This window comes from Phallusia mammillata, chromosome 6 (genome assembly GCF_965637545.1).
Source record: "Phallusia mammillata chromosome 6, kaPhaMamm4.hap1.1, whole genome shotgun sequence".
In the NCBI taxonomy this organism is placed as follows: Eukaryota; Metazoa; Chordata; class Ascidiacea; order Phlebobranchia; family Ascidiidae; genus Phallusia; species Phallusia mammillata.
Window position 1 is genome coordinate 20,285,400 of NC_137257.1, and position 19,297 is coordinate 20,304,696.

Genomic DNA, 19,297 nt, shown 5'->3' on the forward strand with positions numbered 1-19,297 from the left:
TAAACATATTTCTGAGTCTGTGCAACAGAATTTACAAGCACACTAAAAAATAAGAACTGTGGTCGAGCCAAAAAATGCAATGCGGGACACAACGCGTGTGCTGAAACTGAAAGTGTGAAACCCAATGACGTAATATTATTGTTTTGGTCACGTGTTTGGATTTTTTTTCACAGGGGAAATTCGAACCACTCGGTTATCAAATCGAGTCACCTCGCATAAGTTGTAAAACGTAGGCTTGTTTAAATAAGATATTACAGCCAGGCACAATGTATAACCGAGTATTGCTCATCCAGCAGTTTTATTGCAAGCAATCGTCGTTTCGGCGTCCTATACAATTGTATCTTAAGAAGGCGTCTTAAGACGCCTTCATCAGGATAATGGTATATCTTGCAAGACAAGTTTCTTAATTGGTAAAAAAGAGTTTTGCAATACTCAAAAACTAACCAGATTTTAGTGCAGTCCAAAATCTAGCTCTTAGAAGCAGTTCAAACACACCAGTCTTACATTTCATAAGTCAAAAATGGTTTGTTTTACTTCGTTTATTAACATATCTGTACAAAAACGAGAACATCAACATAAGTACGTTTTCACCCAAGCCTTGAGGCAATCTGGTTACATTCTCTCATGACACACCGGGACCGAGTTTAGTTTTGCCTCAGATTATATTAAATCGTAAGTAGGCTAAAGCTTCAAACTTCTAAAAAAGACGCCTTGTCCAGTTGTTCGGTGGTGACAAAAGCCGGGTTCACTATACTTTTTGTTTCATCTTCCAACGAATTGTTGGGTTCAACAACCTTTTTGTATTCCTAAGATATGATAAAAACTTATAAAGTGAACTAGAAAATTATTTTTGTCAAGAAAAATTCTAATAGTTTATGTCTGTGATACTTATAGGCTATCTTTACCACATAGGCTATATGTCGAGTCAAGCGCCTAAGCATAATGTTTAAACGAGCGACTTGATAGGGTCCACGCCTTTATTAGGCCTGTGATACATGGTTGTAGGCTACAAGTAGCAGTTCATTGAATAAGGTATTGCGACCCGCGAAGACGACATGATTGGAAATAAAGTGTGGTCCGCTAACCTACTTCAGTGCAGTGTTGGCGAGTCAATTGAATTGTGTGTTATTTCAAAGCCGGCCAATAGACTAGGCCTACTCCCCGTGCCATATTTAGCTTAGAGGCAGTTACGATTTTTACTTTGTAGCTGTTAGGCCAACAAATAAATATCAACTTTTAGGCTACACATAAAAGTGTGGTTCACGGCCTAAGCATGGGCCCTTGACAAACGTTTTGAAGTCCCTGATTTATATCGGTGACCCCAGTAATGAATGCGCTCACGTGTTATATTCAAAGTCACCGAAAAGAAGTTATAAGAGTGAATCGCCTTGAGACCGCATTGCTAGGGTACAAACAGTTAATGCTTCAATAACCACAAAAACGTGATACATAAATCTGTTGTTGTTTTTCGCTTTGCTGTAATTTAAAAATTGCAATGTGATATTTTCAGACTCATAAAATCAAGTTTGAATGCAGTTTACCTCTTTGTCAATTTCTTCAACTGCGTGGGCAAGGTTTACGTAATTGACGGGCGCGTCCACTGTAAGGGCGGTATCTAGAAGTCCAACGATTTCGGTGAATGAAGGTCGAGCTGAGGAGCGCCATTTCCAACATTTTGACATGATGGAAAACCTGCAAATAATAATAATAATAATAATATATGCTTGGGTTCAACACACTATGATTTGCCCAGCACAATGTTATCGTCTTTTGAGGCAAAAAGTTACACGTTGAAGTTTTGGCTTAGGTATCCCATCTGGCGGGCAAATTACTCGTCTAGCTGAGCTTTTTGGCTCGGGTTAAGGCTAAGTTTGAATAACACAGGCTTAATTCGGGCCTGACCATTTTGGGTCTAATTCCGGGTTTTATTTGTTAAAATATTGATGTAGGCCTGATTTCGGGCTTGAACTTTCGATTCGGGCCCCCGTTTCAGACCCACTTACAACTTAAATTGTTAGAATTATGAAACTGTAAATACCTATATATCAATGCATAGTATAGAACTGATACGAGTCAACCTCGTGATCCCTTATTACGAAGCTGACATGTGCAGCATACAAGGCAGGCAACAGTGCTTGTAATTCAACTTTCGAAAGCTCAAGCGCTAAACCTGTGTAGCTCAGTTGGTAGAGCGCGAGTCCCGAAAAGACTCCTGTCGCAGGTTCGAATCCCGCCGCAGCCTATATAGCCTGTCATATGGAAAAGCTTGATGACTGGCTGATTCGATGTTACGTTTTTGATAGGCCTAACGTACTGTGATCAATGCAAAGTACTATTTGAGCTTCGTACCAAAATGGCTTTGGGCGCATTCGTATTACTGTTGCACCGAAGTTTCGGTTGGCCGAAACATTTCGGCCGAATCCGTTGTTTTCCAATGTTTCGGTTTTGGCCCGAACATTTTTGAAAATTCGGCCGAAACCGAACTTTTTTGTTGCATGGAATTAAAGCCTTAAATTTCATTTTCGCCCATACGAAACATCATAAATTAACTATTTGTTATATTTATAAATTACGAGCCACGTTGTCTGCAAAATATTACAAGTTTAGCAAAGCTTACGCATTGTGAAAGTTAATTTGGTTTGTCTTAATTGAGGTCACTCGCATCAACAACAAAAGTTTCAGTTGAAAACATCCATAAGAATGGGGATTTTAGGTTCGGCCTGATTCGGCGAAATTATTCGGCCTTTTTAGGCGGGTTCGGTGCATCACTAATTCGTATACCAAAAACTTACCATGCAAAAATACAATGTAAGAAAACGAACTTACATTCGATCGCTGCATGTGCTAGGCTGCTTCATACGGTATCCGGCCTTGAGTTTCTCAAAGAGCAGTTCCGATCCAACTCCAGGATGCGGCATACAACCAAGTGTTACCATTTCATACATCAGGTTGCCAAATGACCACCTGCACAAAAATATAGAAAGATATGCTGGATCTGCTTTGACCTCAAGTTTTAATAAAACAGGCTTGATTCGGGTCAGATTTTACACCCGCAAACATTTATGTGGTGATTTTACCTCAATTTTGTATCCGATTAGTTGTCAGTACATTGTACTGCCTTTGTCGCTTTTTCGTTGCATATAAACACCTTAATTTATTTCAATAAATGGAAAAGAATTTGGCCAATCAAAGACTTACACGTCACTCTTGCTTGTAATAGGGACTTTTCCTGACATCATTCTCTCCGGGCTGATCCACTTGTAAGGAACGCACCTCTCAGATTGACCTTTAATAACTCCGTACCTGCCGGCCAATGCAAAAATGTTAATCGTACAATAGTTAAAGACATAAAGGGTCCAAATGACACATAAAAAATCAAAACGTAGTCTACATTATTGCATTGGGTAAAAGTCCTTAATTGCTTTATGACGTCATTACGTTCGTCGACTACATTGTGACGTCGTCATGTTTAAACAAGGAGTGTGACGTCATCAAGTTAGAACGGGTAAAAGGTCATTTAGTTAAACTGTCCGTCGACGTCATTACGTTCGCCGACTACATTGTGACGTCGTCATGTTTGAACAAGGAGTGTGACGTCATCAAGTTAGAACGGGTAAAAGGTCATTTAGTTAAACTGTCCGTCATTTACAGTTGCCTATGCAAGGCCAATTTAAATGAAAAAAATGGCAATACTCCTTTATTATGCCTGACGGCAACAGCTTGATTATATGGTGGTCATACCTGTAAACGTCGTTAGCCAAACCAAAGTCAGATATTTTACAAACAAGTCCTTCTCCGACCAGAATATTTCTCGCAGCTAAATCTCCGTGGATGATTCGGGCTTTGGTAAGGTAAGCCATCCCTTGCGCCACCTCGCGGGACATTTCGTAAAGAGATTTCTCCGTTAAGTGGTACAAAGCGTCTTCCATGCACTTGGTGGGCTACAAAGAAAATTGTTTAAATTTGATGCCAGAATTATAAAGGGCTCCAACCCTATTTAACAAAAGCAGAGAAGTTTTGCTGCAGCGCATTTAGGCATTATCTGGCAAATGATTACTTTACTATTTCGCACTTGACGATTCAACGTCGCGCAGATATTTTAGGCTTGGTGGTTGTTTTAGTGCAGTTTCGTTCCTATTTGTTTCTTTCGTCTAGCGAATTAAAGTCAACACGTATCAAACGCAAAAGTTACGTATGTTTATTTGAAAAAGGCAGTTTAAACAAGATATGTACCGAGTTATTTGTTGCGATTGGGCCCAAATCGAATCTTTTACGAACACAAATTTAAAGCATTAAATAGGCCTTTTTGGCTTAGTCAGGTACCACGCAATCTTTCGAACTATACCATAACTAAAATGTTTTTCCCACTGTAGACAAAAAAGTCAGTAATTCATTGGCAGGTTAGCAATCATGCTTGAGGCAATGTTAAACTCCACAGAACTAAAATGAGGACCAAACGCAACTATTCGGCACTGTTTGTCTGGAAAATAAACTTACGTTATCAATATCATGTTAAATAGGTAGCGTTCAACTCGCGTGACGTCCTAAATGATTCGGTTGATTTGGCCAAACTGAAATAGGCTATAGCCGATTCGGTACATCACTAATTTGAACGAGTATTGAATGAGCTATAAAGCTATGGAAAACAATAATAATATGTAAGCTTCAGTTTACCTCTCTCGCATCCCAGAGAAAATGTAAAAGATCGCCATACTTGAGAAACTCAGTGACCAGAAAGATAGGTTTCTTGGTGGTGCAGCATCCAATAACCTTGAGGACATTAGGATGATCTCCGACATTCAACATAAATCCGATTTCGGCCAGAAAATCTCCCAACTTATCTTCCTCATTCTGACCGTCTGTTAATGTGATTAACAAGTTTATTTTAATAAAGCACGGGCGATGCCATATGGGCAAAATATATACACCTCGGTTAATCCGGACCCGATTGGACCAAAAAGACTATCCGGATTAGGCAAGGATCCGGATAGATTATTTAAGGTTAACGCTATCTAGACAGAGGTTGACCAGTACCAATTCCATAAATAGGAACCAGTATCTACCCAATAACGACACAATTACAAAAAATCATTGATGCATTGTTACGTTGCTTTTTAGGCACTTGTGCCACAATTGACTACCGTATTGGTTGGTGTAGCCATCCAACGGCACTCTAGTTTGTTGGAAGTAAACAGGCTAAAAAGGCATGCTATTCTGTTCCATGCACTGCTGGGCATAAACCACAGAGGAAACAGACTTACAATAGTTACACTAGCCAATACGACCAATCTCTCGTCACCACTGCACTGATGTGACCTTGTAGGTCGAAACAGTGGGAATGTATGCTGCTTATAATTTACTGACTGGATGCTTTTACATTAGTTATATACATTAAATATGCATAAACGCCCATTTCGTAATCTATACAGATTTATTGTCCATTTTTTTTCTGGTTCGCGATCAATGACTTAGTTGCATCACAACAATACAGTAACGACCAAATGTACCTTTGACTTGTTTGATGGCAACTGGAATTTCGGTAGAACTTTCGACCAAGCTCTTTCCCTCATTGTACCAGCCCTTGTACACAACCCCGTAATTTCCCCTACCCAGTACGTCACCCGTCCGAATACGGTCACGATCCAATTCCCATTTGTCTCCAAACGTGGGAAGGCATTCGTTCTGCGTCAAAAGAGAATATGTTATGAAACAGCCTCAGTTGGTAAAAAATAAACAAATGATTTGTTATATTTTTATGTCGCTGACTATTTTTGCTTTACCATTAAAGTACAAAAAATGGAATTGAAAATACGTTCATGTAAGTCAGGGACGTGCAACTATTTTTCGCAACGGACCCCAAAACCATGGAATAGTTGACGAAGTCAGCGCACGCCCCTAGGGTATGTCTTAAGGTGGTCGTGGACTAATCATAGGGATAAAACAAAACTGTGCTAACAAACCGATTACTAAATTCTCAACAGGTGTTTGGCAGTTACATTTTTTTATTTAAACAACATTTCAGTAGGCAGCCTTTTAGGTCGCTAAATTTTAACAGTCAAAAGTTTAAATAGGTTGTTGCTGCCAGGCACACAATTAAAATCAACGTTTTAACGCCTTTATCAGAATTCTAACATATTTGGTTATTTTACAAAATATCTGCTCGAAGAGCAATGATTGTTAATGCAATATATATATTCTTTGCGAGGAAAACATATTATTACAAGCGAGGTTTTCTAGAATCCTTTACGCGCCAACACGACGAACGTTAAAACAAAGATATAATGGCGATAAATCATCGGCTTCTTTGCATCATTAAACTATGTTTTATCACTGCGTTGGGGTCTGTTTGTATTTTTGTGTGTTTTGATGCTTTTGTTCAGTGGTGGGATTGAAAATTTTTGTCAGTCGGTTCTATCACAAAACTCATATTTTTCAGCTGGTTCTGTTACAAAAAGTCCATTGACAGTAACCAGAAATGCTAACCGGTTCGCTGATCTCATAAAATTGCGTCAGACGGTTCTATGGAACCGGTGCGAACCGGCTGAACCACACCACCGCATATGTCTTTTTGGGCTGCCCATAACTGAGTTTAGTGTTGCAATTTTAGTGCCATAGAAAACTTACCGAATCTCCCACATTCAAAGGTACAGTGTACTGCAAAGCGGTATTGGCAACAAATTGTGACCACTTGAAGTCATTGCGGCGTCTTTGTTTCATTATGATTTTGTAAATGACAACTCCAATGATAACAAACACCACGACTACTAATGATAAACTGATGGGTAAGGCCAAAACGAGGTCGCTTCTACAAACGGTGCCGTTTTTGTACCTAAAAAGCAAGATATATTTCTGTAGGGTCAGATACTGAGTACTTTCATTTTTTTAGTTTGTGGTTCCAGCCCAAAATTTTGAACATATAACTTAGCTATGGTTCCAAAAAATAAAATAAAAAGAATTCCTTCCTTTACAATTCAAACAGTTTTATTCCTTTCCGACACAATACATAGTAGATGCTAAGCCATACAAAGATTATTTAAAATTAGATATTTTATCAACTCCACAGGTTTTATTCCCAGAGCTATAAAGTGTCTATTGACAAAACATATGTACAAAATTTTTAAATATTCCACCCCTTGAGTAGAAAAAATGACACTGGTATAACTTATACTTAAGTTTTAACAAACAAAAAGAAATAAACAAACACAAAATCTGTTATTTACCCGTCTCCTGAGTATCCTGGCCAACAAGAGCAATTCGCACCCAGAGTGGTTCCTTTTAAGTCATCGCAGTTCGCTGACGCAGAACAAGGAGACAGACTCGGTATGCAGAAGTCGATGTCGTTACAGTTGGTCCCGAGAGCAACTAAAAAGTTCAAGTTTTTTTAATTATCGTAATGCCGAACGTTTGCCAGCTTTAAAAGTTTTAAAAGAAACTTAAGCGGCATTGCTTTAAACCAGTGGTTTCCAATGGGCTGAACTAAATTGAAGTCACCAACTGCCTAAGTCGAATAAATCAATTTATCAGAAATCGGAACAGTGGGGTTAAGGTTTATCCAAATTTCCTTACGTGTCTCATTATTGATTCCGTTTCCTTCATAGCCAATAGGACAGGTGCACGTCGCGTTCAGTGTACCAAGATCCCCGAAAGGTGTACAGTTTGCAATGGGATCGCAGAACTTGTACATCGGATCACAGACATTAAATGCTAAAATGCATAAACCAATGTAAAAGTCTAAATCTTAATCAATTTTAAGCTGTTAGAGATATTTGAAAAGGTAAATCCAAGCTGTAATATGTGTTTCGACAATTGACTATGACATTGTAAGTGTAAAGTCTCTTATATGTATTTGCCGATATTTTGTCCACCAGTAATGCTAACCGGTTCGCTGATCTTATAAAAATTCGTGAGACGGTTCTATAGAACCGGTGCGAACCGACTGAATCCCACCACTAGGTAAACACCTTTTTACATGTGTAAAGTTTATGTACTTACGTGGCGTGCGCTCTGAAGGTTCCGACATACACCGATCTTTTACCCTAGCAGTCCCGCAGTATTTGTCACTGAAATCTGCTTCGTATTCTGATCTTACTAGGAGCATGATGTTGCTATCAGGAACTACGTCACTGATGACGACCTCGTATTTTTGCGTTGTGTCGTCGCAATTCGCCCGCTGACTTTTTTCCTCTTCGGTCAGATTTACCCAGCGTCCGCTCTGCGTGAAGTCATGCGGAACGGTTTATTAAAGGAAAACCGAAAATTTAATTTTTTGTTAGATTAAAGGCAAACTGATATAATATATTTGCGATTGACAACAAATAACAAAAATAATTACACACAAAGAATGGTTAAAACACACATTGAACCTAACCTTTCTCTAAAATGTAAACTGGTATTTGCCATTTAATTCGTGAAATTTGTGCGTGTAAAAGTACTTTAAAACATGCACATTCGCATTTGGTTGCTCAGTTCGGCTGCGAATGACTGTAAAGCTACCAACACCATAACTCACGCCAGCCCCACATTTTGCAAAATGTCGATAGGTGGCGCAAAGAGCTAAATTATTAATATTGTAGCTAAAGAGGGGTGGGTTGGAAACGATTGAGTTGAAAGTTTTTACACCAATGTACAGATACATGTTAAGTAAGTGTAGATTAGCTCTCTCCGTATGCTTACTTCAATCGACGTGTTATGGCCGAAAATGGGATAAACCGTCGGTCTAAATCTAATGAATTCGGTTCTGTTGATTGGAGGAAGCCAAGTTGCAGTGACGTCCAACCTCTGTAGATTAAAATCCGGGGAGTAATGAAGGAGAGTAAAATTCCGTATAGTTGTACTTAGGAATCCGTGATCTGAAAATAGAGAAAAATTCCAAATTAACACCTTAACATGAGCCGTTCCCATTTTTAGGCCTTCTTTAACGATTAACATTTTTCCCCTGGCCTTCCAAAAAGACCCCTGTAACAATAAAAAAGGTTAAGATCTTGATATACTGGTTTCAAAAACATCGGAACGTAATTTGATGCTCGATTGCAATACCGAACTTCGTCCGCCTTAGAGCATCTGTGAGTATTTACCCATCAAAATTCTAATTTGACATTTTAGACGAGTAAATACATTGTCATTTTTTTATTTCCGCGACGCCATTACTTTGCGACGTCATATTTGGTAATTTTAGTTTTATTTTCAAAACGGGGTAAATAAAATTCATCCAGTTCTCAGGTCGTGATGAATGATAAGAGATAAGTTAGGAACAACTGATCTAACTTTGTTACGTTTTTATTCTGGTACCGTCCTACGATATCACAAATACATTTGTATGTTGTATCGCTGTAGCGAATTCTTGAAGGGACGTGGCCCCACGCGGCTTAAAAGCCGGCATTTGGCGTTGGGGTCGAGCGGTGGTTGTTTCGCGACTTTTGTGACTGCGCTGCTTGCCTTTTACCGTTTTACACTTTTAACAGTTTAATAAGTTTGCATTGGGTACTGACAGACTGTTGATGCAGCAGAACAACCTAACCCCAACAGACTTGGTTGGATTGTTTTTAAACTTACCACAGCACGTCTGAGTCGCAACTGTGTGTGAATGATCCCCTCCCCTCAGAAGTGTTTCGATGCAGTCGGAAACAGTTGAAACAAATGAGACTTTGTTGTCGTTGGTGTCGCCCACAAATTGCCTATAGAGGAAAAAATCTGTTGTTTACCAATTTCTATGTAAAAAGATCGTTCTTCAAACATTTTTTTGCATGTTATATAGGGTATACGCTAGTTGCGCATTCTACAGTACCAACAATCATCAAAACAATATCTTCTCAAACAATCATTTTTTACGCTGTTATCTCAAATACTTTTAATTCGTATGTAAAGAATAGTATATTTAAAATATTTTTTTGTATCAAATGTAGAACTAGCTAGTTGCGTATTATGTAGTACCAACAACCATTAAAACAATATCTTCTCGAAAATTCTAATTTAAAGTCTGTTATCCAATATATGTTTATTTCGCTCGGTGAAAAAAAGCATAGCGACACAATTGCACTAAAACAATCACCAAGTCGGATATAGCTGTGCAACGTTAAAACGTTATGGGGCGCAAAACAGTGAATGGCTCAGTTGGTCGGTAATGGCTGAACGCGATGCACCCACATCATACGAAAAAGCGTTATGTGACGGGGGCTCACAAGAAAGTGAGATTGGAGCATTGTGAGTAAACACGACTGAGGGTGTTCGGTCGATGCCTACCTGTAATACGGCAGTATGTGAGTTGCGTAATGCTTGTACCACTCCAGCTTGAACTCCAAGTAACGTACATCCTATAAAAGACCAGTTGTGTGAAAAATCTCTATTGAGCATCTCTACAGTTTCGTTTTAATCAAACTACCAAAAAAATCGTTCCTTTTTTAACATAGCAACTTAACCGCTTGGGTGGGAACCCACAACTTTTCACTACGAAGCTGACATGTCCAGCATACAAGACAGGCAACGGTGCTTGTGATTCAACTTTTAACGGGTTTGCCGCTGAACCTGTGTTGCTCAGTTGGTAGAGCGCTATCGTGAATTCGAATGGCTAGCTTTTTTCTAGCAATACGCCTTGCAATGTGGTGATGAATGCTTGGCTGATTCGGAATGACGCCTTTAATGGGCCTAGCTGTGCTTTTCACTTTTCTTACCGCTGGAACAGTGAAGTATCCCAGCTTGTCCATGTAGTAGTTTCCGACGTGTTTGCATTCCCTCGGGTTGAACTGGATCAAACTACAGTTGGTCTTGCACAAACACTCGCTAGTCGTGGTCCGATTTTGACATGTTGAATTCGTCTCTTCACAAACTGAAGAATCGTTGGTTTTTACCCAGAAATGACCTCGGCTATAAATTAACAAAATTTATTATTCTCCGTTTTTAATCTAATGACGTCATTGCTTGCGTCATTGACTGTTTGTTATTTACTTGTGGTATAGATGACGTCATTTTATCGTTAGGTTATATATTACCTCACAAACTAAATGTAATCACAATAGAAATCGATGTTATCGCTAATTAAAGTTCAAAAAATTCCTGTGGAAATTATCTGCTGAGTCATAACACGTTTCAAAGGTGAAAAATCCCGTCATTACAGACATAGCACAAAATTCATATACAAACCGTTTGCTTAAGGTAGTTGTACATGTTGTAAAACATGGTGCACATGATGGGTTATCGAGTATATGGCTTTAATTTATACTGCAGTTTTAATTTTAAAAGAAAAAGGTAAGGCTTGAGAAAAGAGTCAGTGTGGGTTTAAGGCTTGGACATGGACATAGCAATTGGTTTAAGTTACTTATTATCATTTTTTATGCAATTACTGACCCTGCGTTGCAATGATTTACAGGATTCAATGAAGGCGGCATCTGAAGTTTCAATCCCTCATTAAATGAAACGGCAAACCCATCTAGTGAAGCGTCTGCAAATTAAAAAATAATTTAAAACCATTTTGTTGCACAGTCGTGGTACGGGAACCTGAAAAAGGTTAGAGATTTTTAAAACATAATGCAAAGGGTTTGAATCTCCTGTCGTGGGTTCGAATCCCTCCGCAGGCTAGATTTTTCTAGCTTACATCTTGCCATATGGTGGTAAATGCTTGGTGACCGGCTGATTCGGTGTTGCCCCTTCAATGGCCGCGGGCAACACCTTTTACAATATAAGTTGATTTCACTTTGTAAAATGAATTAGAATTGTTCGCTAGCACAGAAATGGGTCACGCTTCATTTAAAATTCTAACGATACTGTGAGCCGCACATCCTTTATTCAATGGACCCCATTTGCCACGCGGGCTAGAGGTTGCACATCCCTGCCTTAAACATCATTCAAACAGAAAAAATAAATCTTGACTTATTGGGTAAAAAAGCAATAACAACATGTTAGTTATACTGTGAGCCGTACAAATACTTCATGGTCATTGGACCATTTTGGGCACGTTTATTACCTAAGTTTTCAAACGTGATGACTGTATATGGCTAAGGTTCACTAAGTACCAAAAAAATCAAAAGCCATATTTATTTAATAATCCTATAGTTGGTATTAATGTGTATAATATTGTTTCTAACAAGAACAAAACTGTTTAACGAGTCCATACGCCAGCACTGCAAATTAAGAAAAAGTTTAATATTACTTTGTATATACCCGTCAAATTTTTTAAAAAAATCATGCAAACATTTTTCAGTATCACACTAATGCTTCTTTTATTCTTGAAACGTTAATAGCTTTATCTTACTTTCTGGATTGATCACGTTCCAATCTAAATGAGCGTATGGAACGATTTGGGTCTCATTTCCAGCTTGTTCGACGCGAGCTGAATACCATTCTCTCAACTTTATTTGGATCGGTCTAAGTGGTGTGTCTGTAATTTATACATTAAAATTATTTAGTGTTTTTGTAAAGTAATAGGTTAATGTCGCCAACAGTGATTTGCATCAGTGTTGGTTGCACAGTATTTAGCACAAAATTTTATGAAAAAAGCTAAAACTATTAGTTGAGCGAAGGTATACATAACAGCCGTAACAGGCGTCTCTTATAGAACGTCGAAACGTCGACTTTATTAGAATAAAACTGCTGGAAGAGCATTACTTGTTGTACACATGTATGCATTAAATAGGACGCAGTGGCGTAAATTAGAGAGAACATGTTTTACTGTTAGGCTGAGGTAAGTTTTGCGTTTATGCCAAAAACCATTTGAAAAGAAAATAATAAGACTTTGTATAAATCTAGAAAATTAAATTACTTTACCCTTTGCTATAGGTAAGCTCGTCTAAAACATCCCAAACATTTTAAAGTTACCATAGCTATCTCAGAAGTCTTGTATTAAAAACAAACTGTGGTGTTATCCTATTATACCATACATTGTTTTGGTGGGCTTTTTTGTAAGTATATAATTCGTAAAAAATCGTAAAATATCGTAAACGTTTTTATGATTTCGTGGCGCCTTTGTCAGGATTATGCATGAAAACGTTTTAGCATGACTACACTACAACTACAACTAACGCTAAAACATTGTTCTTAAAACTGGTATATTGTGTGTGTGTGTGTGTTTTTTCTTCAAAAAAAAAATTTTGCGCCATAGTTTGTCCCGAAAATTTGTGGTATAAAGCATACCTACCGTTTTCACAATGTCGGAGATAGTTGCTTGGAAGAACGAACGTTTCAGGATTAAAAAATTGACCATCGATTTTACTTTGACTCCAAAATATTACAAAAACACAGATAAGTATCTTCAGGCGCATTGTTTATCTATTTTGTGACAGCACCTAAACGTTCTTCTAACAAAAAAAATTGTTGGCAAAATGTACAGTTTAAGGCAAAATACAGATTCGAGCGAAATTGTACATCTGGTAAACAACACATTGTCAATGCACGCTAGCGGCGTTTTCAACTACGTTGCTCTTTTAATACACTTAACGGCACAATTTTTGTCTGAGAATAGCCAGGAATATACGCTTGACCAATTTTAACTTGCTTCATACCCACTAAAGGCAATAAATTTGCACAACTTTTCTCCGCCTTTAGGCTACAATAAGTTTTCAAGATATTTATTCTGTTTAGGAATCCATATTTTGTCACATTAGTTGAGTACTGTGCCATATATAGCACCATAATAACACAAGTTTGCTGCGAACAAAGAACGTGCGCATGAAACAGCACAAAACAAACAACGATAATAAAACGCTACTTTAAATCACAACAACAATTCCCAGTTCACTCACAGCACAACTATTCTTATTTCAACATTAGGTTTTTGTTGATGCTCCTCTAGAAAACAAAAATCTAAACTTCTCTAACAGCCGCAGTTTGCGAATTTGTCCACTCGTGCAGAAAATTACCTGCTCGCGTTACGCTCGAATAAACACGCTTCCACCCTCACATCACGTCTGTGACGTAGATGTTACGTAGATGTGGGGGTCGAAAACAACATGGGTTTCTCCAGTTTTTTGGGTCCTTTTAAACACGGCTGCGTAAATAATAATGAGTTTGAATTCCATGCAGTAACTGCACGATTTCCAAAAGTCCTTTCCAAGGTGTCATTTTTTCGGTCACGACCAATTTTATTTTGACCACAAATTAGTGGCTTTTTCGCATAGCTAAATTTTCTACTAGTACACCCTCCCATATAAGCAACACGTTTTTTCAACAGTCCCATGTACACTGTTTTAAGTGGTAAGACGTCAAAGTTATAATTAGCTTCCAGTACGAGGTGCTATTCTCCCATGAAAGACAATACTTGTTGACCAACTATTTAAATTTTGGGTTTATATTTTAATGCTTTGTCAAACTGGAGACTTCAAAATGATCTAATTGCAGACGTGGGCACTTTGGTTTATTAAAATGGGTTTCCAAATCGATTTTGCTTAAACCGTATCATCAAAACCTACGGAACTTATGATGTAGTGTAAAAACGTTTTTCTTTCATCATCCTAACTAAGTTAACTAACAAACACATTTTCTAAAGTTTAATCCTTTCTCCTAAAGTTTAATCCGGTACAAAACCATTAGTACTTTATGTATGTGAGCTCCACTCAGGCTTTACGCTTTTCTATTTCCTAATGGGTTTCCAAAGCCGTTGAAAATGGACAGCACCACGAACTTGGGTGTATAAACTCGTCGTTTTTTTATTTACACAGTTTAACGTGGCGTTACCCTTCTACAGCAGTGATCCCGCTTTACCAAGCATTTTTTTCTACAAAACACAGATGAACTTTGTTTGACATCAAAAATCTCGCCTCAACAATTGACACCATTGTCTCTTTGTAAACAATTTCTGTTAAAGCAGACAATATACAGCAGTAAAGTAAGAGTCCTGACAAAATTATTTGTTTGTGTGCTGACACACAGTAAGTTTGTTGTCATTTCTTAACCTTAAGCACGATGTTGTTGCTAGAAAACATGGCCAAAATACATAAGTAATGTAGCCTATATGTTTACAGCTGATAATGTATTATTTGTAGCCAGCACATCATATTTCTGTTACTTCACAAACTTGGTTCACCCTGACGTTTACAAAAATCATAATACAACACCAAAATCAACTTCCTGGCAAAAATTTTAGGCAAAAATAATGTTCATTAGTAACTATATTCAAAAAATCATAACTCTTTGATCGTTTTTTCGCTTACTCTTTCTGTATATTGACCTTTACGATATGTGATAAAAACACCCAAAGCGGTTTCATTCCGTCCTAACCGCATTCACATTCATTCTGTCCCTGCGATATTCCATCATACACACTTGCTATTTGAACAAGAGTCTGTGAACTGACATAGACCTCTAACTTGTGCTAGTCAAGTTTTTTTTCCTACGGTTGACTGAGGGTCGATTAATTGGGAGCACAAGATTGGAGCAGTGCGCTTTGCCCGGCGCTTAAAATTACTGGTATTAGCAGGAACGATCACAAGGTTAACGGGCGTCGTTTCCTGCACGATTAAGACTACCTGATTTGTTATGAGCCCTATGCCTACATGACAAAAATATTATCTACAAAATGGTTGACGGAAATTCACTATTTTAAACATCATTTCTTTTGTTTTCATAAGTTGTGCGTACAAATAACTGTTTTGTTTAGTGTTTGGGTCATTTGCATTTACTTTGCCATTATAATAGTGCGCTAATTGAATGAAATTGTTCGCGGTAATGGCCCAAAAAATTGCCTCTAGACTAACCTACTCACACAATATTCCAAAATCACGTTCATTTAAATTTTGTTAATTGTCAAGCTTGATAAACAAAATAGAAGAAAATCCGTTTTGAACTAAGGCCATGTTATACCATTATTAAATATTATTCACATATTTAAATCTTGTTTAGTTAACATGTTTGCAAGACAAAACTTACCTAAACCCGACTTTAAAAAGTTTTGTTTTTTGATGTTGCTAAAGTTTAAAAACTTTATATTTTGAAACGACCAAGTCTAACCGGAAATCTATAAAAAGGGCCATAACAAACTTACAGGGCCGATAGCGCTTGTCAACTAACAGTGTAGCATCAGCAAAGGGCGGGTAATTGCCTTGTAATTAGAGCCTACGCTTCCGATAAGTAACGTGTTAACTCAGGGAGTGTTTTATCTCAATCATGGCTCTATCATAACCCTTTCCCGTGTAATTAGGGGGTTCTACGTATTCGACTACCTGTAATATTGACTACAGGTGTTTGCATTTACATTAGTTGTATTTTTTAGGCATGCGGCGTAAAAGCTATTTTAAAACTGATAAATTTTATGCTTACGTGTACTATAAATAAGAGCAATTGTGAAATCGGGCGGTCTGTTTATAGTACTGTATATACTCATTAATACACGAAATGCGTTTATTCCCCTATTAACAAAGCGCTAACAAGCTGTTGTAGCGCAAATTGATAGACTTTTTTACCAACGTTATTGTACTGTATACGTTAAAAAGGATACTTAAGCTACAGACAGTGCACACTGCTGTTCTGACTTATAGCAGCTGATGAAAAGACAGGTGGGGATAGGCCGTGTTGGCTACTAGTACAACCGCAGTGTGCATTTATCATTTATTGGCTTGATGCTTCGTCCTGTAAAAAATAACAAAAAGATTTTTCCTTTTTTTATGAATATTTTGTTTGTTTGTTTTTATGACACGTACACTTTTCCCATGCAAATTTGGTTACTATGGAACACAGCAAACATTTATTAATCGGTTATTGAATATATAGTCACTAATCTGCTATCAGGTTATGTTGATTACGGTTTGTTCAAGTTCAACCGAATAGGTTCATATCAACCAAATACTTCGCTTATTATAGCATTGGAGCGAAATTGTATAGCAGCCCGCCCTTCATTTAAAACCCAAATTTCTTGCGGGCCACAGGCTGCACATCCAATTAGTGTAAACCACTTCGCCATCCAGTGGAAGAAGCGTTCTTGGAAGTTTAAACTAGTGTTTTTTTACGCCAACAAACAATATTTTAAAAACAAGTTAACCGCTAAAATAAAGACTACACCAACAGTTCACATCCGACTTTTGACGAATTCGACATGTACGTTTGCGGTCAGATTCGTACCAACGACAATAACTCTTTTTTACTTACAAAAACATCGAAATAAAGCAAACACAACGGAATGCCGCTGGTTTGTTAACTTTCATTACTGATAAAAAAAAGTATGGTTTCAAACAAAACAATGATTAGAATATGGCAATTGCTGCTTATAAATCGCTGTAGTTGATACAAAGTCAGTTTATTTGAGAAATAACAAATCGCCAAAGTAGAACTACTCTCACTTAATTAGACCTTTTTTCTCATAATAGAAGGATTTCCAAACAATGATGAATCTCATTTTGTGTGTTTGTGCCTGCCAACAAAACCGACATCATCAGTCAGTCGTTTTTTAATTACAGTAAACTGTCACGTTATCAGGTGACGTTGCCGAGGAAAAGAATGTTTCGGTTGGTCACGCATGAGCAAATTCGCGGTTTCGTCATCCCAGTATGGAGGTTTCTTGCGGCAAAAAAGTTCACCCGAATCGACTATCAACCCCAAACGACCTCGGAGGCCTTGCGTACTGACGACCGCCTTGTTTGTCGTTGTAACGCGAGACAAGACCTTGTGTTGCTTTACGTGTGGGCAAAATAACACTTTTTTGCGATAGAGTTTAGGATTAATACGTGACAGTATCTTCCAAACAACGAAAGAATGTTTCAAAAACACGTGAAGCACAAAAAATGTTAAATAACGGCATCCTTTAGTGTCTAACATTTGGTAAAAGTTCATGTTTTTAGTGTGATTCACCGAAACGTTTTAGAAAAAACACTTCACATTTCGTCTTATTTGGGAAAAATAATTATTTCCTCGCAAAGACGTCCACGCCGCTAGTTGTTAAGCTGCTAAAATGTAGCACAGAAGGACCCAAATAATTCTTAGAATCAAGTAAAAAGTAAAAATAGGATACAAAAACCCCTCATCGTATATATGGTGTTGTTTTGGAGCGCTTTGGACAAAACAGTTTGACTGTCTAGCACTCTAGCAGATTGAGTTCGAGCCAAAGTTACCCAAGTCGTCCCAAAACGTGCGAAACGTCATTGTAGTAAAGCAGTTATAGTAAGCATCACTTGACGCCGCTACGTAGCGAAAGCCGTTGTTGGGTTTAGCATTAGCCGTGTTGTGAGCGATGTTTATAATAGTCACTTATTTTGGCGCTAAAACATGACTTTGCCATATGGCCGAAAATTAAACAGGCTTTATTTAATGTGCATGTTTGAAATTAATGCAAAAAAGTTGGTTCGCTCTTAAAAATCTATTTGTCTCTACAGACAGGTTCAAAAATGTGATATGCTTTGGGGGTAAGTACAGGTAAACAAGAACGTTTCGTTTTGTGGGTTTAGTTCCAAGAGCAAACGGGAGAAAAAAGTAATAACCTTTGTTTTGTTGGTGGGAGGCGTTTAATGTCTGTTAAGTAGTTCAACAATTGTATTTTTGTGCTGCTGTTTAGCAAGAAATTTCAAATTGAATTGGTGTTTGGGAGGCCAGCATAAAATACCATGTATATTGTATAAATGTCGCAGTAATTTAATAACAAACAGATAATCCTAGAAAGGTGATTCTTTAGTATGGTTCGTCTTGGTTGAAAACATTCATTCCCACTGAAAAGCAAATAAAACTGCGCATAACTTTCAGACAAGACTTAATATTTACACTATAGAGAGATAACAAAACGGCTGTATAGCATTCTACGTACTAACCAAAGCCATTTTTACCATAAAAAAACACATTGTACCACAAGACAGAATAGGTTGGGTTCTACGGTTTCTGAACAGTCTTTTGCAAGATGGTGTCCTTAAACTGATGATTTGTGACACTCTGTTGGGCACAGACCAGGCATAACTTTTTGCACCAATATTTAGGGCTTAAGAGCTTGAAAAAGACTCCTCAACTTTTGTAATGCGAAGCCTGTGTGCAGCGGGTATGCAATGCGGTGAAGTGTTGACTTGACTTAAAAGAGCCTGTTATTTTGGTTGGTTGCACTGTAGAGCAAACAGTTAAAGCCAGGGATTTGTTTAACTTGTGTTTGATGTTCGATTTAAACGGCTACTGACAGAGACTTTGATGTAATAAAAAGATTTACTGTAAAAGTTCAAACAATGTTGTATTTGCACTGTTTGAAACAAAAACGTTTTCAACGAAACCACAAAAAATTGAAAGTTAACGATTTAAAACAGGCTTTTGTCTGCAGTGTTTACATTCGCATGTAATATTGTTTTTTCGTAGTTTTGTGAATTTGCAAGCATAAGGTTGGTAGCGTATATTGGTAAATTAAGTAATG

The 19,297-nt window shown here is 37.7% G+C and overlaps 1 protein-coding gene across 1 annotated transcript; it reads right to left on the reverse strand.

Annotated features, from left to right (window-relative positions):
* Positions 1-524: 524 nt before the first annotated feature.
* Positions 525-13,279, reverse strand: LOC145234689 (uncharacterized). The gene is made up of 18 exons (XM_080099409.1): positions 13,127-13,279; positions 12,245-12,370; positions 11,341-11,434; positions 10,668-10,860; positions 10,240-10,310; positions 9,553-9,674; positions 8,674-8,849; positions 7,993-8,212; positions 7,567-7,704; positions 7,221-7,362; positions 6,625-6,829; positions 5,508-5,682; positions 4,675-4,859; positions 3,742-3,941; positions 3,199-3,303; positions 2,827-2,964; positions 1,542-1,692; positions 525-806 (listed from the first exon to the last, which is right to left on the reverse strand). Exons 1-18 carry the CDS (start codon positions 13,248-13,250, stop codon positions 690-692), a joined length of 2,682 nt encoding a protein of 893 aa, XP_079955535.1. The 5' UTR covers positions 13,251-13,279; the 3' UTR covers positions 525-689.
* Positions 13,280-19,297: the final 6,018 nt, after the last annotated feature.

Excerpts from the sequence above, each read along its gene's own strand:
- LOC145234689 (XM_080099409.1), bottom strand. The coding sequence starts at position 13,250 with ATGCGCCTGAAGATACTTATCTGTGTTTTTGTAATATTTTGGAGTCAA. Across the intron at positions 12,371-13,126 it reads TCTCCGACATTGTGAAAACG|ACACACCACTTAGACCGATC; the intron begins GTAGGTATGCTT and ends TATAAATTACAG. Across the intron at positions 7,705-7,992 it reads ACCTTCAGAGCGCACGCCAC|CATTTAATGTCTGTGATCCG; the intron begins GTAAGTACATAA and ends TATGCATTTTAG.